Genomic DNA, 26,170 nt, shown 5'->3' with positions numbered 1-26,170 from the left:
CGTATTTTACCTGGATAAAAATTGCAGGGCAAGCAGGTTTAGAAAAATGTCCCGTGCAGTATCACAGCACAAATAAAAGGCATATACTTTTTTTAAAATAAAATGTAATTAATCGTTTATATAAGTTTGCATTCACACACGATAAAAGTTTCACTCTGAGGTTTTCATACAATGGAACGTGTTACATATTTATTATTGTTACAAATTACAAATTAATGTAAAGTATTACAGGACAATGATCGCTGCCATAAACTTGCTTCCTTATAATATTATCGCACACTTTATTTTTGATCCGTTCTGATATCAAGAAATAGTCTAGTCGCCTATGCATAAAAAATTTTAATTATTAATAATTTCTTAGATCTATTCAATTATAATCAATGATGTAAAACATTACGATTTATATAACACATTATATATATGTATGTATACACATCATAATTATACAAAAGAGCTTCAAAAAATAACTCGTATACTTACCATCCAATATCTTTACCGCGTGAATTGGCAAAATACGACCAGAATGTATATGCACCCTCTGTTTCGGGATATAATAATCTGAAGGTATCAACAAATCCGGCAGCTAAAAAGTCGGTCATATCATCTCGTTCTTCTTTAGTAAAACCAGCATTTTTAGTGTTTGTTTTGGGATTCTTTAAATCTGGAAATCAATAATACTAAGTTAATGTTAATTTCACTATTTCTATTGTTCCATTCACATTTACGAATTACTGATACTTCATGTTTAAAAAATTAAAATGAATCTAACACTGATACTCTACCAATTTCTTGATGAGCTACATTCATGTCGCCGCATATGATAACAGGCTTCTTTTGATCTAATTCCTCAATCCATTTCTTGAATGCTTTATTCCATTCCAATCTTTTTGGTAATGTCACCAACTTCTGTCCGGCATTTGGCACATCTGTTACATTATGTTCTATTATTAAATATTGAAGTAATATTTTTTTGGCCAAATTAGAGATATTGCATTATGGAGAAGGTATCATGTAATATATTGAGTTACATGTAGGTATAGTTCAATTTTTATGATTATAGGATATTAAGTGCGGAGTTTATCTTAAGAGACCTATTAAGGTGTAACTTACAAACATTAATCACAAAAAATTCTGGGAACTCCGCCGTGATCATTCTGCCTTCGCTGTCAAAGGTAGAATCATTTAAACCGTATTTCACAGAAATCGGCTTTTCCTTGCTAAACAAAGCGACTCCACAATAACCTGATTTCTTACCTATCAAAACACATTTATTAATCACGTGATTTGCGTATGCGCGCAGCACAAGTTTTTTAAAAAATATATCTTACTGTCAAGAAAATAGTGATGATATCCTGACAATTTGACTTCATCTGGCATCTTATCCTTGTCGCATTTGGTTTCTTGCAAAGCAATTATATCTGGATCTTCTTTTACAATATAGTCAGCTCCATGTTTCTGATTAAACACATAAATACAGAAGGATCGTTACAAGTACAATACATTAATTAACAAAAAGATGTATTTTAACAGTAAATGTACTTTGATAACAGCCCGGACCCCAGAAACATTCCAAGTACAGATCTTCAGATTATACTTCTTTCCTTCCTCGTTTAACTTCGTACATCCAAAATCTATCTCATCCAAGTTCGTATCCGTTTTATTTAGCATCTGCTTGGGTTCATTCTTCGCCTTCTTCGCGGTAGATGAATCACCTTTGTCGGCGCTTTTTAATCCCTTCGAATCGGTTTTCAGCCTCTTTGGGGTAGGTTCATCGTTTGTATCATTCGCACGTTTTTTAACTGAAGCTCCATTTTCATTTAATTTTTCTGTTTTCTTACCAGGTTTAGCTTTGGGAGAATCAACCTAAATTCAAGGAAAAAACCGATATATGTACAGCCTGCTACTTAATGTACAAAACTACGAATGCAAGTGACATAACTATCTGATGGACAATTAAACGTACATTTTTTTTTTAGATAATATCAATTATTTTTTATACTTTAATAAGTTTGTAATTAAAAGATTCAATTGTACATTATCAAACTCACATACAAAAATATTAAATACATTTGCTTATACGCTTGTAGAGTACATAATTAATCATGTGTACATACCTTTGCTTTATTAAGACGCTTTCGTGGCATGCTGAGACCCTGCTCTTTGCGAAGAGAGAATACTAAGGAAGACCCAACGATACAAACAGTATTAGTATTTAATGGCTGTCGAATTCTATCAACGCTACTAAATAATCTTTCAAAACCCGATAAAATCAATATTGCAAGTGGAACATCCCGGTGATGTATATATTTATCAGTTATTCACAATGTCAAATAAACACGTCAGTACGATTTGTATAAACTGAAAGCTCAACTTCCGGAGCTCTTGGCCTCGTCGCCGGAAATAATATAAACGTGAAATCGTTACTGCGTCACAGGTAACACATCACAGTTATAAAAGATTTCATTGTCTGTCCCCGATCGATAAATACAAACACATAGCCTAGTCGTGGCGTCTAACCGGGTCTAACCGTCCTAACCGATTCTCCCGGTCTTCCGGCTCGCAACCTGACCGAATCGCGATCGAAAGGACGACGTGGGACGAGAGTGGGACGAGTGGACAACGCTAGCTCGCTAATTTACGTGATACTTCTTTTTTTACAGACCTGAATAATTCCCGTACGTGTGACCGGAAGGGACGCAACGACGCGACTCAGCCTCCACAACTTAAAATTTAGTGCCATCCAGCATCCAGTAGTCCAGCACTAGGCGGGGGTACAGGGTACAGGGGGGTTCCAAACTCCCCTCTTGGAAAACTGATTTTCAGCTGTTGCTGACAACCGTTCACGACCCCGAAGATGGAAAGAGATACTTGTATTGGAAAAATAACACCTTTGCTCTTTATTAGTATTCGTGTCTCTTTTTGTGTATGTAAACTGCACTGCAGTAAACAACATTGTCAACAAAAAGTGTGATTACATCACTACATGATACAAAACATTACTTCCTGATGCTACTAATCTTTTTTTTATTTCTTTTTATATCTCATACTTTGTTTTCTTCTACATTTCATTTAATATTTAGGTTTTTTTTATATCAATTATTCAACAAGATAATTAACTGCAGCTTATATGAATCAAGTTGCAAGATGCTATAAACTGAACTCTGCGGATATCATTTCGTTGCCATCGGTAGTACGAATTCGACTTCCTCCCACAATTTCATCTAAAGATAAATAGAAATGTTGCAGGTAGCATTTTGTAGAGCTAAGTAAATGATCGAATGACGCAAGTGCTTACGAATTTTCTTTGAAATATAACATTCATATATTTTACAGGAGATTCATAGGAATGGGAATGTTATTGTCGAGTTACCTTTTCGGAAGATTTGAATAGTTATTTTAGAACTATTATTGCGACATAGTAATGATTTTCTAGAATGCTATTAATTTGTTAGACATACTTTCCACCCGTTATTATAGCTATGAGATGTATCTAATTCATTCTATCTCGTTAGCGTCATTATTCGCAAAAAGTGTAGGAAAACCATCGTAAATTGATTTACAGATTATGAACATATACAATCGATTGCCAGTTGGATATGAATAACTAGGCATGTTCAAAGTTAAATAAACGTCGCGCGCGCCTAAATTAATCCAAGTCTTTCAATGTACGACGTACTGAATAATCGCATGAGAATACTTTCCGGGCCGGGATCTGTAATATTTTCAGTAATAGTTTATTGTAAATCAAGTATATATAAAATAAACTTATAAAGATTGTACACTTAAATTACACAACGTCGCCGTCGCGTCAGAAACGGCCGGCTCTTCGCTTGTTCGCGACGACGGCGGTCTTCGGTATCCTCGAAGAGAGACTTTGGCGTTGCATCGTAAGGCAATCGCAACGATGAAAACCGTAAACACGAAATAGGACGTAAACATGGATGTACGAAACGTTCGCTTAAAAGGGAATGTATCTTAACGCGAATTAAATATCCTGGAATTCTCGATATTACTCCCTTATGTCGCGCCGTTGATGATATTGAGGAACCATAAGAACGCAAAATAACTTATAATGACACTGTGAAATCGAACACGTCATTTGTCATTTGTAGTAACGTTTCTGGAGTAAATCGAGATTTCAGGGCTCCTGATGTATTTACTGTAATTACATTGTATAACGTCACGATTGAAATATACACAGTTAAATCTAAAATACAAATCATATGGTACAAATTGCGCGATCGAATTTCTATCATCGATAGGTTTCGCCGCTATGATTCACGTGACCGTGACCGAATGTTTCAATCTTCGCGCTCGACATTCGTTTTATCATCGCTCTGGGACTTGGGGGGACTGTTTCTTTCCAAGCAAGATTTCGTTGAAAATCTGTCGCGGATTGTTCGTATAATTGTTGTAAAACAAAGCACTTGTACAGGCACGTTCAGTGTAAGTACTAATATCAATAGCCTCGCGTAACAAACACTTTAACGTTGTACGTCTGCAGTTATGTAATAGAAAAATCCTCAAGGCCAATTAACAATCGGAAATCGACGTAGAACGGGCCGTATCTATATACGCCTCATTCGTTTCCCTGAATAATGTATAAACAGAACTCTCTCACACATAATACGAGGCACATGATGTGATATAATTTCGATCTGTCCATTTCTTCCAGCGTGATCCAAACGATCTTCATTTCTCGGATGCGTCGGGATGCTCCGTCTTGATATGATGGGTAAACGTGTACTGCGTCGTGAAGCGTTTCTTACAATAAGGGCACTGATATGGCATCACGGGATGTGCGGATCTCAAATGCGCCACGGCTAGATCCCTCAACACGAACGGTGACTGGCATACACCGCACCGATACCTTAAAAAAAAATAATAATAAGCATGTCGTACAGAATTAGACTTTTCAGAATAACACACAACATTTTTCCAAGTTTGAAACATCTCTTTACCCGTTGACGGTTTTAATGAGAGTCCGTTTAAGAGGTGGGGGGATACTCTGCTCGTTAATTTCAACCTTTGGCTCGATAGGAGATATGTATTCCAGCGTCTCCGGACGCAATTTTGGCATCGGTTCGTCATCCGCTACACCTTTAATCTCGGGTGTCTGCATCTGTAAAACATAACGTTGCCACATAATATATGCCGTTATCGCGAATAATGTGCGGTTAGAGTCGTGCGGTGTTATCCGTTACGTACCGTACTGCCGCGCATATACTCGGCGTGCATTTTCAAGTGTGCGTTTCGCGACTGCGAGCTCATGAAAGTCGCGTCACATTTGGAGCACTTGTACGTCTTGTTGGCAACGTGAGACGGCGTCTTCTGCCGAGACTTCACGGCGACTTTCTTTCCAAGCAGTGCTCCGCCCGTGCATTGGTGGGCGAGCAGCGTAACTTCTTTGAAAAAGATTTTATTACACTTCGCACAGTGATAGGTTTTATCCACCGTGTGCGTCTTTTGATGCGCCTTATCCATGAATGATTTGTTGCAAACAGCGGATGTGTACAGTGAGGCATTATCGAGCGTTAGGCGTTTATGACAAGCCTACCGATCAGGAGGTAGCTCGTGTTTAAAAAATGCAACGACAATGGATAATAATACGTAACAATAGTTTTGCCGGAAGTCTTACCTCGTGCTTTGATAGCTGCGACTGTTCCTTAAACGATTTTTTACATACATGACACATGTAACTTTTGTGGGAATTGTCCGAGTGCGTCTGCAGGTGCGTTAACATTGTCGTGTGGTCGCTGAACCATTGTGAGCAAATGCCGCATCTCGCCACGTTTTTATGTCCACTAGAAATGCGTTTCGTTAGAGATTCATCGTCTACCGGGACGTCGTTCCTCTCCATTACCTGTGAATAAAAAAAGTGATCGTAACTTAAATCAGGAATTAAAAGTATCGTAACGACAAATTCAACGTCTAAAACGCGAGTACTCAGAAATAAATATAAATAAATTCAAGGTAATAAATATAAAAAAATCTATAAATTAGAGTATTGATCCAAGCAAACAATAATCTCTAATCACGAAGAGGAGAGAGATTGAACGAACCTCGGAGTAAGATTTTTTGGCACCGCGAGCTTCCCTTGCTTCTCTCGCTTCCCTCTCAGCGTTTAAGGCCTCCTCTTGCTCGACTGCCGACAAGGTCGGTGTCATTAGTGGTTGTTCATTATGCTCGGCTATTTTGTGTCCAGCCAGGCGTATAAGAAGTCCGAACGACCGGCCGCAAATGTTGCATTTGTGCTTCTTCGGTTCATGAGTGCGCATGTGATTCGACAATGCGCTCTGCTGGGTACATCTCTGTAATAGTAGACAATACAAAAATCATAAAGCATGTGAAACACGTAGGACTTCCATATAAAAATCTAATTGTGATTTCATTACCTTTCCGCAAGTAGGACACCTGAGAGATTTTACGTTTTCGTAGTACTGATCATCTCGTTTAATCTCTCTCGGTCGTTCCGCTATTTTTGTCACTATGGATTCCGAAGATGGCAATTTCTGCGTCACTATCGAGTTTGTTTGATGTAACTGAACGTGACTTTGATAAGATTCTACTGTAGGGAAAAATCTAAAAAACACGAATATATGTTTAAAATATTGAGAGAAGCAGCTTGTGAAAGACGAATGTATCTCTTAAAGTCGCAAAGTACCTATTGCATAATGAACACCAGGTGTTACTTCCAATCTCGGTCGACTCGGCCAGGTGATCGCGCAATCTGTGCTGCTTCAGCATTTCCCAACGTACGAACTGCCGCTCGCACTGATCACAATCATTCAAGTTCCCCGTGAAATCCAGCTCGACCTTCAAATGGTTACTGGCTTCGTGTTTCGCTAAGAATTCGACAGACTCGAAGGATGCGGAGCACTTTCTACAGGTATACACACGCGGACAGTGCAACTGCATGTGCTTCATTAGACTGTCCTTCGTTCTGCAAATTTATAAATTTTTGTTACCAAGCGAATCCACGACGAGAGCGTTGTTACAGAGCACGTACCTGTAATAACTGTTGCAAGGTGCACACCACCATTCGGAAGTTAACTTCGTTACGGACTGCAGTTGCTGATGATTGTTCATCGTCAGACTGCCGGTCAGTACCTGTTCCAGAATACTCGTTCGTTTCTCTTCCTTTTTGACTTGATAGTCCAATTTAGGAGCTCTCGCTCCTTCCATATCGGACTCCGCTTTTATCTGTATATCCATGCCAAACATCTCCGACAGTTTGCGCTTCTTGTTCAACGTCTCGCTAACGGCGGTTTCGGCACTCAAAATTGGTTCCATATTCATCTCCTTGATCTCCACCTCGCATGGCAATTCGGACAAGGTCTCCATGCAGGCATCCTGGATAACCTGATTGATCGGTGTCGCCGAGTCGTCGAAGGGCAGGGTAGCTGACAAAGGAACTAACGGCGGCGGAGCTCTAGACTTCTCCTTGCAGAGCTGTACCTGGCGTTTGAAATAGCAACGGTTAAAGAAGGCATCTGCTATGCAAATTGATTCTCTTTGCAATAAAACATTTGCGATTATCTCTCCGAAGATCCCAGTCAATACGGAGCATCACAGTTACATTATATCAATGTTATAATTTTGGTACATGTGCTGTCAAATTGTAAGGCAAATAAAGGCGGGACGCCAGTGTTAAAACGAGAATATATAATACAAAAAAACATGTGCTATTATATCACATTTAGTTTGTTGCAAAATTATAACATAAAGTAATTTATCTTCTGTGTTGAACTGGACAGATTATAGTTTGACGAACCTGGCAAGGATCCGACGAGTTCTTCATCGCGTCGAGGTATATCTGGGCGGACTCCGTTTGCTTGTGCCTCAGCAAGACGGCCTGCATGCTCCTGTAGACGTTCAGGCAGTACTGCCTGAACTCGTACGCGTCGTCCAACCTGGCCGCGCAGAACTGACAGATCTGCTTCGGCAGCGGATCGGTCTTGTACACGAGCACGGGCAGGCAGGCGCGCAGCTTCTCCACCACCCTGCGCTGCATACCCTCGTCGCCGAAGATGGGCAGCATCTCGTTCCTCTCCTCCGAGCACAATCGGCAGACCCTGTCCCACTTGCTGCCCGCGGCCATCGTGTAGAAATTCACGTTCATCGCGAAGGGAAGGTGAGGAGCTCAGGAGCCACGCCGTTCCCCGTCGGAGACCCCGAGACTCCGCGATCCGCGAATTGGAGGTTAGCCGACGAACCGCGCCGTGCGCGACGCTGGCATGACGGCCGGGGGGCACGGGGGGCGCGCTCGCGCGGGCATGCCCTGGCGAGTGGCGACGTTCGCGCGGGAAGAAACGCGAGGACTGCGAGGAGCACGCGCGCACCTGGCACCTGGTCCGAGGAATCGAGCGGCTAGCGGCTACTTCGCTTTCACCTTCCTTCTTCGCTCAGCCTTCTCGCCTCCTCGGTGAACGTCAGTGAACGCAACGGAGCAACGGAGCTGCGCGAACCCGAACCGGTTCCACGCGCGTGGAGGAGCGCGCGCACGCTCGCTCGCCGTTCACCGACGTCCCGTGGACATCCCGCCCCACGAAGGCGAGGAAGAAGGCAAGGTGCCTGGCGTCGTCCTAGCGCTCGCGAGACTCTCGCGCGGGGCCGTTCGCATCAGGGCTCCTCCTCGCCATGCGTCATGCGGAGTATGCGGACGCCACTCGCCACTCGGCACTCGGCTGACTCGGCCACTCTTCGCTTCGGCTTCGCCAGCTCTCCTCAGCCTCTTCCACTCCTTCCTCCCTTCTCTCTCTTTCTCTCTCACTCTCTTCGGCGTTGCTGTTGCTCGGGCCCCGAGCCTGCTCGAATCGGAGCTCGGAGCCGCCGTCGCCGTCTGCGGATAAGCGAGAAATGGGACACCTTCTCGCGACAACCGTTTTAGGATCGTGACGTCAACGACGACAAGCGAGACGACAGGCGAGATCCTCCGTGCGATTCTCTCTGATCCTCTCGCCAGAAAGCTAGCAGCCACCACCTTAGACCTAGGATATGACCTTCATCCGGTTGTCTTCTTCTGAAATCCGAGATCTCGGCTGTTCCGGCGGGGTGACGGCCAACTACTTCCGGGAATCTGTCTACTCACCTTCCTCACGTTAAACATCAATAGTCTCAAGATTTCGTTGTCGTTTCGTCATTAGAGATTAGAGTTTCCCCAGCGTTCGCACCTTCAGCCTTCTCTGAAAATTTCGCTTTCAGCATTACTCAAGATGGCCGATGCAGTTGTTGAAGATCTCTTGCAGCTTCATTCAGGCTGCAGTCCATTTGATGTTATAATAAATGCTTTGAAGCCTTCTTCTTTCTTTCTTCATCATTCTTCATTGAAGGAAAGAGAAGTGGACTGCAGTCTCAGTTTCTTTACTTAATTTCGCGACTGAAAGCAATTGCTGTTCAGAGTCAAAGCTATGATTTAAAGGACACAATAAGAAAAGAACACTTTATTTAATCTTATACTATTATATCTTTTACAATCGCTTCTATTTTTAATAAAACTTGCGGCAGCATTGATTGACCAAGCTCTTTTGTTTCTTTTTCAAGTGTAATCTTTATTTCTTTCAACGTAACATAACAGATTATTAATGGTACAAGCGAGTGCACTGCTAAAATCGCAGTGAATTACAGTATCTGTCGAATATTTGTTACATAAAAGCGACACAACTTCGACAAAGGTACATAATATTTCTCCGACACTAACACTAACCGCGTTAGTCTGTGAGCCGAGAAAATATCTTCATATAGTTATACTATCCTGACACTCACAAACCGCTAGGATAAAAAAAAAGGTTAAATAATTCGTAGAAAAATTTAAGGAATAAACATTACTAAAATCGTATCACCGACGTTTTGTATAACTGACGTGTATAATATATATATAAATGTACATAACTAGATTTATAAACATTTCCTTTTATGTTCAATAAACAACAGATCCTTGCACAAGCCCTTGCTCTAAAGCAGTCAGAATGAATTTATTCGTATATAAACTACTGGTGGCTTAGCACCGAGTAGTAACTAATACTGCGATACTAATTATCCTTTCAGAAATGAATTACAATCTCGAAGTAATAGCGACGCAAAATAAATCGAGCTAGTGTGTCTAATAATTCGACGCTACGTTACTGTATATTATATATGCGACTTGCAGATTCGCACGCTTTCAAAATGCTGCGTATAAAAAAATAAATCCGCTGTGTAAGCCGTCGATTTTTTTCTTTTATATTAGATACATACAAGTCGCGAGTATATAGAATTTATAATATAAATTTATAACATTGATATTATGTATATAGATATGAACATACATAGATATATATAATATATGATATAAATTTATAGTATAAATTTTATATGTCACTTTATATAGCACTTTTATTGACACGATCATTTATTATTGACAAAGAATATCTACCAATGTGATTCTGCCATCTCATTCGTTCGTTATTTTATCGGTTGGTTTATTTTATCGGTCGAAAAACTGAAGAAAGAACTACTTTGGATTAAAAGAATTACTTTAGTTGGAAAGAAAAGATCTTTTAGCAATATACAAGCTCATTTGCGAAAGGTAGTAACAATATGTGTCCTAACGGGCAACTTTAAAACTTTTATTGAGCAAAATAGACAACGTACATTTTTTCTCGTTATATATTCCATTATTTTGGATCTGTTTTCTATTGCTGAACTGGCTCTGCACTATACTAGTTCAGAGTTTCTCTTTTTCCTTCCAATGTGGAGTAAAAAAGATAAACTCTGAACTAATGCAGCCAGTTCAGCAACAGAAAACAGACCCCTTATCTTCGAGTTCTTATATTTTTCCTAACTGTGTGCAGAAGCTTGCACGGGCATGCCGTACGGAGTAAGTAGATATTCTTGGTATTAGATTTTTCTCAGTATATATTAATTTCTCATAAAAATATAATGTCTTATTTCAAGCACATGTTATTTATACGGCGTATATATTATACTGCATTATGTAATATCGATTTATCGGTTTACATATAGCAAAGTCTGTTCGTTAAGATGAAGAGCGTTCGGCAATAAGGATAACTTTATGTTAGACAACTAAGATAGAAGTTCATAAGGTCTTCACGGTGTGCCTTCCTGATCAGGTAGTTCGAAACGCATAAAAGCGAGCGAGCTGCTTCGATAACGCGACGAAAGGCAGACTATGGCTTGATGACGCATGCGGGAACAATGCAGGTACATCGTCGAAAACATAACTGGACCGTCCCAATGTATCTTCACTCCACCCCGCCTGGGGTTTCACTGTGAAATCTCATGAACTTCCACACCTACAATCAATATTCGCACACTTCGTATTGCAAGCGGGGGGAGGGGAAGGGGGCATTAAGTGAATTTCTATCTCTCCGTTCATCCATCTTTCATGGTCTGCATTTCAGCGCGGGGTTTGCTACTCAGACCTGTGGAGATACCTCCTGCGATCTGTCACTTTAAATTGCACGATAACATGGGAAGTTAAAGAAAAAGAAATAAAGCTATCGGCGGGAAAATTATGACGGTTGTGTGTCAGAAAATAGTGGGAAGACCTTGTTCCGTATAAATATTATGTTACACTGTACACGCTCCATACAATTTTACAACAGCAGGCCAACGAGCGAGTTTAGCTTGCCATATTATACATGCTGATAACTATTCACAACCGAATGAGGAGACAAATCGAAAGCTTAATCAAGTAAAAACCAGTAACAGAAAATGTCGATTATTTTACACGCTTCAAATTCACTCCTGATTCTTAATTATAAAATAAATTTCCTATTTCGTTCACGATCGATTTGTCCATTTAATAGCTCTCGACGTATCAATCCTTTTTCTCCTTGTGCGACTAAAACTCGTTCAAATATTCGTTTGTCCTCAGATTTAGCATACTTTTCATTGATACAGAATAAATTTTCTCTCTTTTTTTTCTTTATTTGTCAAGCAAACGCTTCGAAACATTTAATAACAGAAGCAGTTGGCGCGTTTTCTGGATGTCTGTATTCTAATTGTGCCACATTTATACAATATAATATTTACGTATAGAATTAAGTGCGGCGAACTTCCTTGATACCTTGTATATATTTTTTATAAATATATCAAAGGATAAAGCGTCTTAACGACATTTTTTTCCCGATTGACGAACGAATATTACTTATACAGCTTCACTATAGCATCCTTACTATCTCGCTGGCACGGCCGGCATTTTCTCAAGGAAGTCCTGCTCGATTACAGTCTCCAGTTGCGTGTTATTTATCGGCACGTATGTGTCGCACGTAGCACGACTAAGGCTTGAGAAGAAATGGTGCAGATCTTGCAAAGAGCGAACGTTATTCGACGTTAATAGAAGCTCCCCCGGATTCCTTTTCGGCGGTGGACCTTCTGGCTTGAACTGCAAAAAGAGATCGGTATAAGTTTAAGAAAATAATAAGAAAAGAAATATCTCTGTTTGATTATATATTATAAAGTAGCAACGCGAAACAATATGCAAAGAAAAGTTATATTTGTAGCACCAAATGTTGCACAATACCGCTCGACTCGAGATCGCGCATTGGCTTAGGTACAAAAACGAATATATATATGCGATTTCTCACGATACTAAAATAAAATAAGTATTTCAGTATTGCCGCAGTGGTGCTACACCAAGTTCCTATAATTTTCATTCTCGTAACACATATATTAAATGTAACGAACGCAAGATCTGAATAACCGTTATTTGGTAAAAATTTTTATATGCTTCTTGGAAAAAAAAATCTAATTAAAATACACAAGCGACAAAGTTGGATTAAGTGGAGTTTTTTCGTAACGTAGCAACAGCAACGTCTTTAAGTGGAAGTAGTGGAACCGATATAAGAGCAGGGACACAGTGATAATTGAGACTATTCGTATAGTTTAATCCTAACAGTGTACACCGAGTTTGTCGAGACAGTCTGTGCAGAAGCGATCACAGCGATGACCTGGCTGAAAATCTTATCTTATTACAGTCTGAGCACCGTAATAGTTCTTTCTGCACGTGCGTACTAAAGCAATATGATCATTTAAGAGATACACGATTCATATTTTTCTTCTATCTCCTTTTTTCAAAGAAAAACATAGACTCATATAAAGTGCTTTCTCTCTGTTAAATCTCGAGTATTTTATTTCACGTTCTTTCATTTATACAGAATGTATAAATATAATCCTGAAATATTTATGGACATAAATGTTCATCTTTTTCGTTTATGATTATATTCTGAATGCTCTAAATGGTTTTAATGTAAGTTAATTGATGCCAATTGTTAATGAAGGGATGGCTGTGACGGGACGGCCTTTCCTGCCAAATTAATTTAATTACTTCCATTTCCTTCTAATAAAAAAAAATTATTTAATTTTTTGTTCTGAGTTCTTTAAAATGAGTCTTTTAAACATCAGACAAATAAAAATTAAAACGTTTAAATAAGAAGCGACTTATAACATAGCGATCTATTTCATCTTCTCCTATTTTAATAAAAGAAAAGTAATTAATTTTATTTACTTTTAATGTGCGTACTCAATTAATGAATATTGCGATAATTTAATTATTGCATTTATTACAGAATATACGGGCGACTCCGACTACAACGATTTTGATTTCTATGAAGATTTATCAACGGACCACTCGAGAAATATTAATAAAGAATACAATGTCGCGCAAGACAATTTTTACGTTGCAAACGATTTCGACGATGCAGAATATCAGGACGGCGCGTATCCTAGCTCAAACTTCGCTGTTTTTAAAGACAATATCGGTTCTTTTGAAAGGAGTCCCTTCAATAAGCAGTTTGACTGGCACAAACTGCCCGAGAAAGTTTACAGATACACCAAACATCGAATTCCCGGGTACGACTACGACGAATTCGGTTACATGCGTTCTAAGAATATTCAGGAGTGTGACGACAGATCGGTCTGGACGCATTGTCTCTGCCAATTCACATGTTCGAAACCGGATGAAGTAGACTGTTACACGCCATGCAGAAGCGGATGCGAGTGCAAGGAAGAGTACGTTTTTGACGAGAAAATACAGAGGTGCCTGTTACCCGAGGAATGCTCGACGAAAAATTACAATTACAATTACTAAACTTTATATCGACATATATTTACGCTCTCAACGTTTATTGAGTTACTCTTCTTCGCAATTGCGGGAAATAAGGTTGACTGTGTATCGTGTCGCGAAAGCATCAATCGTGGTAGCTCACCTTACTGTCCATCAATTTTGCTATTCTCGTAATATGCGGCACAAAGTCTGAAGATAAGTTATTGTTATCCATACAGCCTGCCGCTGCATCTCCGACAAATGCCCATTTATACCTGTAAACAAGCGGGACAATACAGATTATCTCGCAATGAAATACGCGCCTCCCGCTTCAAAATCTTTCTCTCTCCGCTTACATCTGAAATTGTGGTAATCTATGCGCGTCCAACAGCAACGCGAGGTCTAACAGCTTAGCGGCAGCCAGCTGCAGTTGCAACCAGTGAGGATGCCCGTGTGCCTGAAGTCCGTTGCTGGCGTTAACAGCCCACGACGAGTCCAGAGCGGACAACAGTTTGATGTGCGAGCTACAAAGAAATGTAAATGCTGTGTCATTTAGATCGCGGCAAAGTGAAAAAGTTTCTTGGGAACTTTAACTGATTCCGCAAGATATAAATAATATGCAATATTTCCCCGCAGAGCTCGATCAACAAGATACAAGAATGTTATTAGTAATACCCTTTGACATTCTCGACATTCTCGACACAGTGGTGTAAAGTCTTTTCTCCTGTGGTCCTAGTTATTCTTTTGAATATTTGTATCTAATAAGGCTACGTACTTTTCACAGCAAGTACTTATATTTAGTTCTTTGATTATTTATCCGTTTTTTAAGTAAATTCACCTCTTTATACTTGAAAGCAGAAGTTTGTATAATGTAAAAATAAATTTAATATAATATAAAAATAATTTCAAGCATCGTGACTTTATTCTAAACATACTCCTAGACACTGTAACTAAAATATATCTTTTACATCACTGTACTCGAGCGCCCTTACAACATTAACAGTATGCATACGCGTGCGGTATGTCGAATATGCATTGGACCATCGAGTTACCTGCTATGACGACTGCCGTCCCAACACCATTCAAGTTACGGAGGCACCACAAATCCCATCAAATCGCGAAGATGCCGAAACAGAGCCAAAAACAGTACGATATTAGATAGTATCCATGTTAGTGGGGTAGACATACACAAATATTATGCTATTTAACATCCTTTATCTCTACACATATATTTCCCGAGAAGTAAATCGCATACTTTTGTCTCGCGTTTCTATTCTACATATTATAAGATTGCGGTTTTTGTCGTTTCGAGCATTTTGAAAATATTGGTGAATATCATCTCAATATTGATCCCAAAATTGATGCGAACCATCATCGATGCCAATATACTAATAATATATCTGCATAAAAAGATTTTCATTATAGCGTTCTTTTTCGATGTTCACGAGTCTTGGAGACAAAACGTAAGTTTTTGAAAGAAGATTAAAAGAACGAGAAGAGTACTCTCGACTCTCGATACCTCAAGATAAATAACTGCGTATTATAAATAAACGTATACCATGCACATACGAAGCAACAGCGTCCCATAAGCAAATTTGCTCAATAAGCACACGAATCAGAAGAATTTACGTACCTGAATTCTTCGCTGTCTGTACTCAATTCCTGTTCAATGTAGAGGAATACTTGAACAAGCTCGCTAACTATGACCGGCCATAAGGATGTCGCGTGTTGTGGTGACATTCTCAATAGCAGTACGCGAAAACAGAGAAACACTTGCGCCTGAATAGACGGGATTACTTGGGGTAGGCGTAAACTGTCTGCTAAACGTTCTGAAAGCAAAACAATCAGTATATATGTGTATGTGTGTAAAAACCTATAATTATACGTAATACATTTTATATACTCCGCGAATATTCACCTTGTATCTCCGGCATATATTTGTGATACTGATCCATTTCGCTGCAAAGAATGACGAACGCCAGACGTTTCAGGAGCTGTGCTTTCTGCTCGTACTCCTGTTCTTTCGAAGAAAATATACTGATCCCGCTGCCTTGAGCCATGGAGACGCGATCTATTTAACGAAACAGTCGTAATGTGTTAATTTTTATGATTATGGTAGACACACGTATTGAAAGTGTAGTAAAATGTGCATTACTCATTAAATCTCTAAAGGTAGTATTGTCGTGTGTCATCAAATTGTCTATTATGGTTCTCCAATACGGTAGACAGGCCGGTATCATTTGGAAAAAGGCCGAGTCGAGCAACAAATCTAAAACGTCCTTGCGCCATGCCTTTCTCGTATACTGATATCCCGATAAGGAAGCCAATAGTTGAGAGCAAGCGGTGAACGAGGCGATATTTTTTATCCTGTAAAATTAGATAAAGTAGGCAAAGTTCTCAAACGCTGTTCTATCTTATCCGAATCTCAAAGAAATCCAAAAAAAATTTCTACGGTTAAAGAGCGCAGCCATTTTCTAAACTTACGTGTGATTCTTTAGGTAAGGTGTAACATTGTACATGAGATTTGTCAGGAGCGTTACCACGCGCTCCTTCTCTTGCGAACCGTAACCAACATCCAACAGTGGTGCGAGTATTTCCGCTAATACCGCTTGCGCTTGAACGCTGTACGCCGCATTAGGTGGGGTTCCGGGTGTTACTGTAACGCAAAGTTTTCAATGATAATCACGAATATATTGCGGGAGGAATATAGAGCTGTTTGCAATTGCCAGACTGCATAAGAAAAAAGAAAGATGAAGCGCAAGAACAAAAACAGAATTTGCCGTTACGTTAAAGATTCTTCGAATATGTCTACAAAATAAATTGCACATTACGCACCAGCACCATTTTTTCCCTCTTTACCTTCCGAAGAGCCTTCCACCACCTCGAAAACGTCTTCTCGGACGGCCAAATTTCTTCTTAGCCACGTTGTTTGCTCTAAACAGGCACCGGCTATTTGCGAACACGATTCGATCAACTGAAATGTTTATTAAGAATAGTTTATTAAGCAACTGTGTTATATGTATTAATTATTGTACAATGAATTACACAAGATAACAACCTTCGCAGACACGTCTTGCAAGTCTTTGATGTCTTTCTTCTCTTGCATAGGTGGGCACTTTTGTACATATTCGTTCAGTATAGCCAGCAAGAGAAATTGGGCAGGTGCTGTTAGCGATAGACCATCCTTTAATAAACTGAGCAAGGATGCCCAAGACTCGATAAGCGATTGCGACGTGTTACTCTGCATGTAGACATAAAGTAATTCTAGGACCGAGACTTCTAGTGAGAAATCTTGCTTGATTCCATGTATCGGCGGTGGCGTTTTCACTACTTGATGCACGGTGTGCACCAAAGTATCAATGGGCATAACACGAATCGCACTAACAAGGTGAACCATTACTTGCTGATTAGGGCAGGCTTCCGGAAGTATCTGGAAATACCGAAATAATTACAACTCAGCATTCTTTCCAAAACTGATAATACTATTATTTTTCATTTTATTATCTTTTTAAAGATATATAACGTCGGTACCTTCTTTGACGCAGCGGATGGTTGACGCCTTTCGTGCCATGCAACCGCGACTGCAGCCAAGAAGTTGGCTCCGTGATGAAAAGAAATTGGAGACAGGAGCTCCAATAATTGATATTTGACTATTCTCGGACTGCCCACCACACAGCTAGCTTGTTCGCTATACGATATCATTAAAAAGATATTGCATTAATACCATATAAAACATTTTTCTACATATTTGATTAAAAAGTACAAATAAGTATATACTTGTCTTTTGTTGCCAGAACCGCTTGCCATAAAGCAGACAATGATGCTATTATTCTTGGTAAATGGCTTAATGCTGTTCTTCTGGCGTGTTGCTGCAGCTCGTTCGCGCCAGTTTTATCCTTCGCTGTGGATAAATCCTATAAAAAAACGAAAACTTTGCTATTTTGTACCAAATAAATCAAATATCGATTAATTGTATCATAATTAAAAAATATATTTTGTCCAACTAACCGGAGAAAGTGGACTGGGCATAAAAACGTGTATGAGATTGTTGAATATCTGCCCGGGATTAGCACCGGGAATTCCCGTTTGTATCGTACCACTTAACGGTTGATTAAACGAGAATCCAACTTGCTGAGAGGTGTCCAATAGACAGTAATGCAGCAAGTACGTCAAAGCCTCCAAATGTGTTACGGTGTAATCTGCAGGCAAGCAGCATTCCACTGTGCTTATATCCTGTAATTTTGATGTCAATGTTGCTTCTTCGCTGATGTAATATGACGCTAGGTGCTCAATATTGCAGCACAGCTGATGAATAACCGACGTTACAACGGATGTTAAAGACGGTCCCATAAAAGGTAGACTGGACGTAACAAGAGTGGTCCAATGTTGATGAAGATGTCTCATGTGATCCTACAAAATTTGTATTCATATATGAATTACTTATTTCGTTCGTGATTTTGTTAGACCGATCATCACTTTCTACTTAATCACATTAGTTCGTAATTTAAACAATCAATATTTATAATTTAAAAACATTATATATAATTTAATAAAATATGTTATATCGCTTTGATTATCGCGTTTAAAAATGGGTATAAACTTTTGAACCGATCTGACAATGTAACGTACGAGTTGCAGGGCGCTAAGAATACTAGCGAGGAACATCGGTTGCTGTGGTATTGCTGCCCCAGAGACATATTTCAAACTGTTCCCGATCAAGTTTGACGTCCGTGTCGGCGAACTTGGTATAGGCGACGTCGTTAAATTAATTTCCTCTCCTTTTTGACTACTACACTGATGCTCCAACATAATTAACGCTAATAATAACCTAGGAAAATAATAAATCAATCGTTATAAAAAATTACACAATTACAACTGAAACGAGTTTTATTTAATGCTAATGTGAATTTTGAATAGTCTCGTCAGTAGCGAATTAGCGAAATATTCTTGCAAATATATTTGCTCCATATTTACCGTAACAACTGTATCTGGAAAGCTTCCGTATGATCGCTTGCTCTATATTTACATTTGTTAACATCATTGTCGACAAACGGGTCATTAAATAACACGATTTCTTCAGTAAACGTGGAGACATCCTCAGTCTCCTTGTGAGCGTTCTTCATGCTCATAACACTGGACACAAGACAGTGCAGAGCAACTTTTTGTACTTTACATTTAGTCAATAAATCAACTATGTAGCAGCTAAAGCCTTTTCCAGAATCGCGGACGATCGGGATTAATTCGGAAAATATTAGCGTCAGTAACTCTGCACTCGCAAGTTGTACCTATATGAGAGATATTTTTATCAACATAATTAACAATATCCATTAAAAAGCATATATAAGTTTAATTAAAAAAAATAAATATTTAATAAAATTTTTTATAACACTTCTTAATTTATATTCTTCCTTCAATGTTTTTTAAAGATATTAAATTAAGACTTTTTTTTTTAAATCGAGCACACACCTGGCGATTACCAGCGATCTCTTCGCACGTAAGTCTCATCTGTCCCAGATTTGGATAGTAGCTTCTCGCGAAATACAGGCATACGCTTATCAACACTTCCAGATACATGCTACTCCTGTAAGCCGCTATGAATTCCGTATTAGCTACATCACCATGAAAGTTCCGGCCAAACACACTTTTCCTATGTCTTGCCAACAAGTTTAATAACACTGTGTTCTTTGTTGCGTTCGTCACACCGGTTGTTGCCGCGCAACACAGAAACATTCGCATGTTCGTCAATAGTTCGTTCCTGAGGGTACGCAGAGCATAAAGAGTCCTGGCCGAATCGTACACCCCACAGTAGAGCAACATGTGAGAGTGAAGGTTGTGAACACCGAGGCCGACATTTCGATTAGTTTTCGCGTTATGCTGTGGAATTTCCTCCTGCAGAACAGAAAGTATTGAACGAAAAGATATTGCGACGTTTGTCACTTCGCCAAGCCAAATAACAAGATACTTACGCTTTTAGGTGGTTCGGCGATGTCGCACAATTGCATTGCACGATCGAGCACTTCGTTCAGAATCTCTTCGACTATGCTGGTGCAGCTGGAATTGCTGAAGTACTCTTCCGCAGTGGTGCTGACATCGAGTTCGCCGTCGTCGTCGTCCATCGTCCAGCTGGGCACCTCCGCGCTCGCTTCGAAACTGCCGATATCATGATCGTAATTCGCGCTGAATTCGTTCGTGCTGTAATATCTGCCCTTTATGATAGTGCCCGCCACCTCCCTGGAACTGCCCGGCATTATGACAGTTTCCTTCTTTTGCTTCGACTGTTTGTTAGTTACTTCGGGACTGCTCGAGTCCAAGCTATTCGTTATGGAATCCGACGACGAATCGACATCGTCGTTCAACTTCTTGTAGCTACTCTTATCCTTTGCCTTCAAGCTGGAATTCGTCGATTCGAAAAGACTCTCGTCTAAACTGGCAGTAGAACCTTTGTCGAAATCAATTTTCTTGAAACGGGTGGCATTTTTCAGCAACTCCGTTCCCTTACGCATACTGGGCAACGAATCGTCCTCCGTCAAAGAGTCATTTGAATTTTCGTTACAGTTGATCGAGAGGGGATTTACAAACACGGAAATCTTCCTGTTGCCGGATATACTGGGCGGTACCTCGAGTTCCTTCATAAACTGATTTTTCTCCGTGACATAGTGATTGCAATTATCACTAGTCGCCAGCGTTGTCACCGCGAAAATTCGTTTTATCTTCACAGGATTTATCGCCGGCTTCTTCTTCTTACCCTTCTTCCACCTTTTATCCTCGTCCACGCTATCGCTCACGTGATATATCACATTACCATCGACCGAACTAATCGCGTAAATTTTCGCTGCACCCTCCGTGTCGTCCTGTACCTCCGATTTCTCCTCCACGGGATCGTTCTTCGTTAGGACGGTATTACTGTGTTGTATACTGACGTGAAGGACGCTCATACGACATGTGGATGGATCTAATAGTATTGTCAGCAGGGGATCTATTACGCGCGATATGTCGCCGCGCATCAAGGAATGTAGCAGCCACGATTGAGCCTGCAGCTTTAACGGCGAATTATCCGCAAGCTGAAGATTGTCCAATATTTTCAATAAGGATCTACGCAACACGACAGAACACACAAAAGCAATATTTCGTGAAAACCATAAATGTTACATAATTAAAGCTGGACAAACATTAAAAACCGTTTTACTTACTGGTCAAAAGTTCTGAGACAGCCACGCAACCTTGGATTCGTTTCGATTTCTCGTCCTAAATGCCACAAAGTGGCGAATCTACCGAATGCCTCGATCCTCTTCTCGGGATTCTCAGAAATGAGCGCAGATCCTATCAGATCTTCGACCGCGTTGCAGGAATCGTATAAAGCGTGATGCAATTCGTGCAAAAGTTCTACGCAACGCATCCTGAACTTATGAGCGGGAAGTTCGCCCAAATGATTCCACAAGGAATGTGCCAATACCTTTATGTTAAAAGTAATTATGTTTAATATTTTATTTTTTTAATGAGATATACCGAATGCAGAAATCTTATTGGGGTGTACCTGAAACACATTAGTATACTGCATCAAGTAAGTTACATGCCATTGCTTCAACAGAGGCACGATAATAACCGTCGTCACACCTTCTCCACTTTTCGGATGTGTCTCGACGTCATTGTGTGCCTTCAACAATGCCACCAAGTCCAATAACGTGGCGATGCTCGTTAACTGTAACGCGGGTTGTTTCTGCAACCAGCAGGAACAAACTATTAAAACTTTCAACCAATCCGGAAGGACGTGCTCGAACTTTGGCTCCTCCTCCACGAGTACGTCGTCGCCGGGCAAAAAGTACTTTGGAAATGTGGACAACTCGACAAACAAGCTGGACGCTATTTTCATGGCTTCGATCCACTCCGATTGCGCTGCCATATCGAGAAATAGGTGAAAAATATCCAGGCACTTGGTATCCTCGGTTACGGATGTGTCTTGACTAAAGAATCCGGAATCGTCTATGTTTAATCTGGAATTCAGCAAGAATTCCAAGTAACGCATTCTCTCGTCAAAACTCTTTCTCGGATAAGACACCACTAAATGATCGAACATATCCTGTACTGTTCTCTCCTTGCTAAGTATCCGATTGCTAATTAATTTAACATAAAATATTTCGTATTGCCGCAGGCACTTTTCCAACATGGAGTGCTGTGCCTGAAACGCCGGAGATGGTCCCCTACACAAGGATCCCGTCGATCCCATTGGAGTAACATTCTTGAAGTTTTTCAACGTGGCTAGACGGCTGTCCGAAGATTGATTCTTCGAAGAGATTCCATCGGTCTCAATGCAGCTCGCTTTAATATCGTCCATGCTTTTATTTCTAGATAAAGGTTTCGGGTCTTCGCTCACTATAACGGATATGCTACTGCCATCGGCTTGTATAGTGTATGTGTCGTTTAATTTGGGAGTGCTTTTGCTCGCCTTCTTCTTCGACTTCTTCTCGTTCCTTTTAGCGGCACCGCCGGAATTGGCTCTTCTCCTTGTACTTGGGCTTTTCTCCACGAAGGGGATACTGGACGTGTCGGGCTTATTCAATTTACTATCCGACTGACTCTTCTCTAAAGGGATCGCCGTTAAGGAATTATCGCTGGGAACTGTAATGTTATTCAGAGACGTGTCCAACTTGGTATCTACTTCACCACACTTGTCCGCATGAGCCGTTATCATCGTTGGTTGCACTCTCGACAAGATCTTGCCGCACAATTTGAGGCTTTTCGAAATTTCCATCGGGGACAGGATATTACTGTGATATAAAAGCTTGCTGGTTATTTCGTAAAATAAGCCAGGAAGATGTTCAGACGGCGTGTCGATAAACGCGTCCAACGACACAGTCTCAAGTAAAAATTCCGTTAGCACGCATACTTCCACGAGATTCGGCATTCCACTACCGACCGGTCTGACAGCGACGTCTTCGATCGCGACTTGCGTCTTCGCTCTGGTATTACAGGCTTTCTCAAACAGATGCCCGCAATGTATCCATATGTACGACGGTTCCAGAGTCGAAAATAACAGATTCGCTGACTTCACCACTTCATTCGCTTTCGGTGTGTGACTCGACACGGATTGTTTGCATGCATTATAAAATGTTCTAAAATGTAACGTGCGATTGTTAGAAAACATGGTGAAGAATTCGATTTCAACGGCATAATTTTATTTTACAACGCATTGACGATTTTACCTAAACACTTCAAACAGAATGTCATCCAAAATTATTGGTCCAATATCCACCTTATCAAGTAACGAGACAAGTATCCTATATGGCTTCAAATCTTGCGAATTTTCTTCACACACTTCTTTAAGCAGATATTTTATCGCTTCGACTAGCATTTCCTTCGAATACATATCAAAGTACGTTACATCCTCTTTAGTATCTGCAGTTGCATGGGTCTTCTTCTTTAAAATCGATGTGCTCACTTCAGTGCCCAACAGCCAAGCAAACAAACGTCTACAATTGTAATGACAGAAAATACATACATATAAAATATAAAAATTTGAAGAAGACTGTCATACATTGCGACCTCCTTTACCTGTTTAAGCTCATGTCTCTTCGCAATATAGTAACTAGAGCAGCTTTTATTAACAATATCATATCTTGATGCGTTAACTGACTGTTGTGCATAGGAAAGCCTATCAACAGAAAATCCAGTGCGCTTCTCTGCACCAACACCGAAGTGTCTCGCACTCCAGCACATAAGGCTGAAATCTTTTATAAAACAGTACATTAGAGGAGCAAATTTTAAGGATGTATATCCATTGTTTAAACGCAAAATTTTTCTTACCATAATTTTAGTATTAGTACCCATAATATATTTTTGCTCCTCCATTGATAGCTTCTTGTTGAAATGTGCTAGCACAAACGATATTGCAGGCAATCGAATGCCAGAGTTTGAAGCCAAGCAGTCCCAGAGACATGCATAAAAGTGTTCCGCACCCACACCCTCGCACACTTTCTCCAGTAAGGAGTTAGTTCTGGTAAAATAATGTTCTCATACATTTTTTATATTACTCACGCACAAATCTACATATTATTTACGATTATAACACCAAAAAATGCTGCAAAGATAATAACGTAGATCGTACCTGTCAAAATGATCAGATCCATCTTCTAGGCCCAAGAGGACGCCGCTTAAAAAACCACTTAATCCTGGTCTCAACCTTTCGCCGAGTGGCACAAAGTGCGTCTCGTATACAGTTAACAATGACGGCCTGACATTCATAGCAGCATGACCCAATAACGGAAATAGCCCTAATCGAGAACAGACAAGTATACAGAATGTATACCAAAGTAGCCTATCATTTCTTTCACGTTTCTCGACAGGTAACACTTACCTGCGCTATAAATGAAGAGCTCATGGCTGAGCCTATTAGTGCCCATACACTTAAAAATAATGTCGTACGTTTCTAAAGCTTTTAAGTGAACACCAGAAGGTAACGCCGGATGCATGCATTGGGCTAATCTCTTCGATATTTTGATTCTCCTTGGAATAACGGGAAACTTCATATGGCTCAACAGCACTTTGTTGAGCTTTCCCAAGGCAGAAATTAAATCTGCCCATTCGCTCGTGTACTCGAAGCTTTTCAGGGCCTTGTCGACAGCGGACACATAGCTGTATGACAAATGTACAACATATCACAACAAGTTCTTTAAACTGTACAAATGCCAAGTGATAAAATGTGAATTATTACAATTATTACTGAGCCGCATGTGCCAGTGATGCTAAACATGCTAATCTACTTACACCCGATACTTCGAGTCCTTCATCAACTCGTACTCCTCCAGAGCGATGGAACCCATTGTTGCGTCTCTCTCTCTATCTTTCGCGACTAAACAAACTACGCTGCGACGATGCTGTTTCTCCACGTCACTTTACATGATTCCAGATTTCTACCTCACGGCACAATGAGTCACAACGAGGTTCCCCAGTTACGCTGCGGGTCTTATCGCGCGGCACATCGTGGCTTCAGATAAAGCGGGCACCGCGGTACCTGGAAATCAATCCTCCGCGTTACCACGTAGAGCCCGTATATGTATACGCGTCTCGCGGCCGTTTTCCCCGCTCGGCCAGACTCCAGGGAAACAGAAATTTACCCTCTCGTTCTCTCACCAGACGAACCGACTGGGCCGCGATCGTTCATCGCTCGCGTCTACGCGTCTGTGTTTACACGAGCCGAACCTGCCGTCGCGGTCGGCCCGCTATCTCGGTTTGGTTATCTCGTCGTCGCGCGGCCGCCGTTCCCCCGCCGCGCGGCCGTCTCGCTCTCCCTCCACCAGGAATCCAGCGGCGATTCACCGAGTCGACATACCGCTCGCAGCCTCGAGTCCTTGAAATCACTCCTCAAGTGCCAAGTTCCCCGCCAGGTAATCCTCCGACCTCCGACGGCTCTCGAACTCCCGGACACGTAAACGGTCGATCGTCGGTAGTCCCAGCTGTCCTCCAGCTGTATCCGGCGGGACCGTGTGGCGCGACGCGCGCTTCCGAACTTCCGATCTGATTATACTTCGAACTCCGATTCCCCCTCGGGCCCTCGGGAGAATCTCGGGTCTCTCGGGATCGGGCTATCGGAGACTGACGACTCCGAAGTCCGATGCGCCACCGATGCACTCGGACAGCTCACCTCTCGCGGTTTGACGTTCGTTGACGTTGACGTTGCGTTCGCGCGTGACGAGTATCGGATCGACGTGGAGTCGTGGATGACCTTTCGACGGACTCGATTGACCGAAGGCGATTTTTGATTAAATTTAATTGGCGATTAATTCAACCGGCGGAATCGCCTGCAGCAAAATTTCCAACTGTATACTTCGTCGTGCCTGATGTAATCCCTTTTTCCATATATATGTTAAAAAAATGAATCATTCTGTTGACAAAATAGCGCAGGTTATAACCGATAAGTTAATTGGAGTTTGTGATCGAGATCATTAGGAAACTTCTTCAGGTGTCTCTTTCCTCGCGCGGCTGCTTGACAATCCGATCTCTTTCGCAACGTAGGATTTTAGGCAATTTTGCATCGTGCACATTCAGCACATTACAGAAAGATATCTTTCAACCTCGATACGTGAACATGTGTGGAACATTTGAGAGCGGGGAGCGGGGTATTTCCAA

The 26,170-nt window shown here is 40.8% G+C and overlaps 4 protein-coding genes across 10 annotated transcripts; 1 reads left to right on the top strand and 3 right to left on the bottom strand.

The window, feature by feature from the left end:
- Window positions 1-87: 87 nt before the first annotated feature.
- LOC112468720 (exodeoxyribonuclease-like) lies at window positions 88-2,841 on the bottom strand. 3 transcript variants are annotated; one of them, XM_025038031.1, is made up of 9 exons: window positions 2,663-2,841; window positions 2,115-2,176; window positions 1,839-1,863; window positions 1,540-1,755; window positions 1,329-1,455; window positions 1,111-1,254; window positions 783-926; window positions 481-661; window positions 88-323 (listed from the first exon to the last, which is right to left on the bottom strand). In XM_025038031.1, the coding sequence occupies exons 1-9, from the start codon at window positions 2,738-2,740 to the stop codon at window positions 206-208; spliced, it is 1,095 nt and encodes a 364-aa protein (XP_024893799.1). In that variant the 5' UTR covers window positions 2,741-2,841; the 3' UTR covers window positions 88-205. The 3 variants fall into 3 exon arrangements, with proteins under 3 accessions (XP_024893799.1, XP_024893800.1, XP_024893801.1); XM_025038032.1 differs by lacking the exon at window positions 2,663-2,841 and adding an exon at window positions 2,518-2,655 and having other exon boundaries at window positions 1,540-1,863; XM_025038033.1 differs by lacking the exon at window positions 2,663-2,841 and adding an exon at window positions 2,537-2,655 and having other exon boundaries at window positions 1,540-1,863.
- An 872-nt stretch (window positions 2,842-3,713) lies between these two features.
- On the bottom strand, window positions 3,714-9,220 carry LOC112468717 (zinc finger protein 85-like). The gene is made up of 9 exons (XM_025038021.1): window positions 7,775-9,220; window positions 7,010-7,458; window positions 6,665-6,943; window positions 6,396-6,582; window positions 6,063-6,311; window positions 5,639-5,863; window positions 5,209-5,553; window positions 4,962-5,122; window positions 3,714-4,870 (listed from the first exon to the last, which is right to left on the bottom strand). The coding sequence occupies exons 1-9, from the start codon at window positions 8,120-8,122 to the stop codon at window positions 4,693-4,695; spliced, it is 2,421 nt and encodes an 806-aa protein (XP_024893789.1). The 5' UTR covers window positions 8,123-9,220; the 3' UTR covers window positions 3,714-4,692.
- Window positions 9,221-9,953: 733 nt separating this feature from the next.
- Window positions 9,954-25,904, bottom strand: LOC112468716 (protein dopey-1 homolog). Of its 4 annotated transcripts, XM_025038017.1 has the most exons (27): window positions 25,159-25,903; window positions 24,809-25,055; window positions 24,399-24,676; window positions 24,150-24,315; window positions 23,849-24,038; window positions 23,597-23,772; window positions 23,248-23,514; window positions 21,582-23,157; window positions 21,238-21,500; window positions 20,014-21,139; window positions 19,514-19,936; window positions 19,022-19,332; window positions 18,677-18,875; window positions 18,056-18,457; window positions 17,825-17,961; window positions 17,579-17,735; window positions 17,106-17,477; window positions 16,883-17,021; window positions 16,532-16,703; window positions 16,203-16,414; window positions 15,966-16,118; window positions 15,681-15,876; window positions 15,100-15,111; window positions 14,404-14,571; window positions 14,211-14,322; window positions 12,180-12,388; window positions 9,954-11,294 (listed from the first exon to the last, which is right to left on the bottom strand). In XM_025038017.1, coding segments are annotated over exons 2-27 (7,473 nt in total). In that variant the 5' UTR covers window positions 24,865-25,055; window positions 25,159-25,903; the 3' UTR covers window positions 9,954-11,293. The 4 variants fall into 4 exon arrangements, with proteins under 4 accessions (XP_024893785.1, XP_024893787.1, XP_024893788.1 ...); XM_025038019.1 differs by having other exon boundaries at window positions 9,954-12,388; window positions 16,907-17,021; window positions 25,159-25,904; XM_025038020.1 differs by lacking the exon at window positions 15,100-15,111 and having other exon boundaries at window positions 9,954-12,388; window positions 16,907-17,021; window positions 25,159-25,904.
- LOC112468721 lies at window positions 12,422-14,363 on the top strand. 2 transcript variants are annotated; one of them, XM_025038035.1, is made up of 3 exons: window positions 12,422-12,715; window positions 12,808-13,009; window positions 13,572-14,363. In XM_025038035.1, the coding sequence occupies exons 2-3, from the start codon at window positions 12,949-12,951 to the stop codon at window positions 14,090-14,092; spliced, it is 582 nt and encodes a 193-aa protein (XP_024893803.1). In that variant the 5' UTR covers window positions 12,422-12,715; window positions 12,808-12,948; the 3' UTR covers window positions 14,093-14,363. The 2 variants fall into 2 exon arrangements, with proteins under 2 accessions (XP_024893803.1, XP_024893802.1); XM_025038034.1 differs by having other exon boundaries at window positions 12,422-13,009.
- Window positions 25,905-26,170: the final 266 nt, after the last annotated feature.

This window comes from Temnothorax curvispinosus, unplaced genomic scaffold, assembly GCF_003070985.1.
Source record: "Temnothorax curvispinosus isolate PA1 unplaced genomic scaffold, ASM307098v1 QBEX01001931.1, whole genome shotgun sequence".
Taxonomy (NCBI): Eukaryota; Metazoa; Arthropoda; class Insecta; order Hymenoptera; family Formicidae; genus Temnothorax; species Temnothorax curvispinosus.
Note: the sequence above shows the minus strand (reverse complement) of the source record. Positions and strands in the feature narration are given on the sequence as shown.

Bases quoted from the DNA above. Each gene is read 5' to 3' on its own strand.
- LOC112468721 (XM_025038035.1), top strand. From the start codon at position 12,949: ATGACCTGGCTGAAAATCTTATCTTATTACAGTCTGAGCACCGTAATA. The intron at 13,010-13,571 runs GTGCGTACTAAA...CATTTATTACAG, and splicing joins CGTAATAGTTCTTTCTGCAC to AATATACGGGCGACTCCGAC.
- LOC112468716 (XM_025038017.1), bottom strand. From the start codon at position 24,864: ATGGGTTCCATCGCTCTGGAGGAGTACGAGTTGATGAAGGACTCGAAG. The intron at 23,515-23,596 runs GTAAAGGAGGTC...TTACAATTGTAG, and splicing joins AGAGACATGAGCTTAAACAG to ACGTTTGTTTGCTTGGCTGT. The intron at 19,937-20,013 runs GTAAGTATCTTG...TCTGTTCTGCAG, and splicing joins TCGCCGAACCACCTAAAAGC to GAGGAAATTCCACAGCATAA.
- LOC112468717 (XM_025038021.1), bottom strand. From the start codon at position 8,122: ATGAACGTGAATTTCTACACGATGGCCGCGGGCAGCAAGTGGGACAGG. The intron at 6,944-7,009 runs GTACGTGCTCTG...ATAAATTTGCAG, and splicing joins CCTTGCAACAGTTATTACAG to AACGAAGGACAGTCTAATGA. The intron at 5,864-6,062 runs GTTCGTTCAATC...TTTTATTCACAG, and splicing joins CCAAAAAATCTTACTCCGAG to GTAATGGAGAGGAACGACGT.
- LOC112468720 (XM_025038031.1), bottom strand. From the start codon at position 2,740: ATGGCACTAAATTTTAAGTTGTGGAGGCTGAGTCGCGTCGTTGCGTCC. The intron at 1,756-1,838 runs GTAAGAAAACAG...CCTACCCCAAAG, and splicing joins TTCTCCCAAAGCTAAACCTG to AGGCTGAAAACCGATTCGAA. The intron at 662-782 runs GTAGAGTATCAG...ATTGATTTCCAG, and splicing joins TGTAGCTCATCAAGAAATTG to ATTTAAAGAATCCCAAAACA.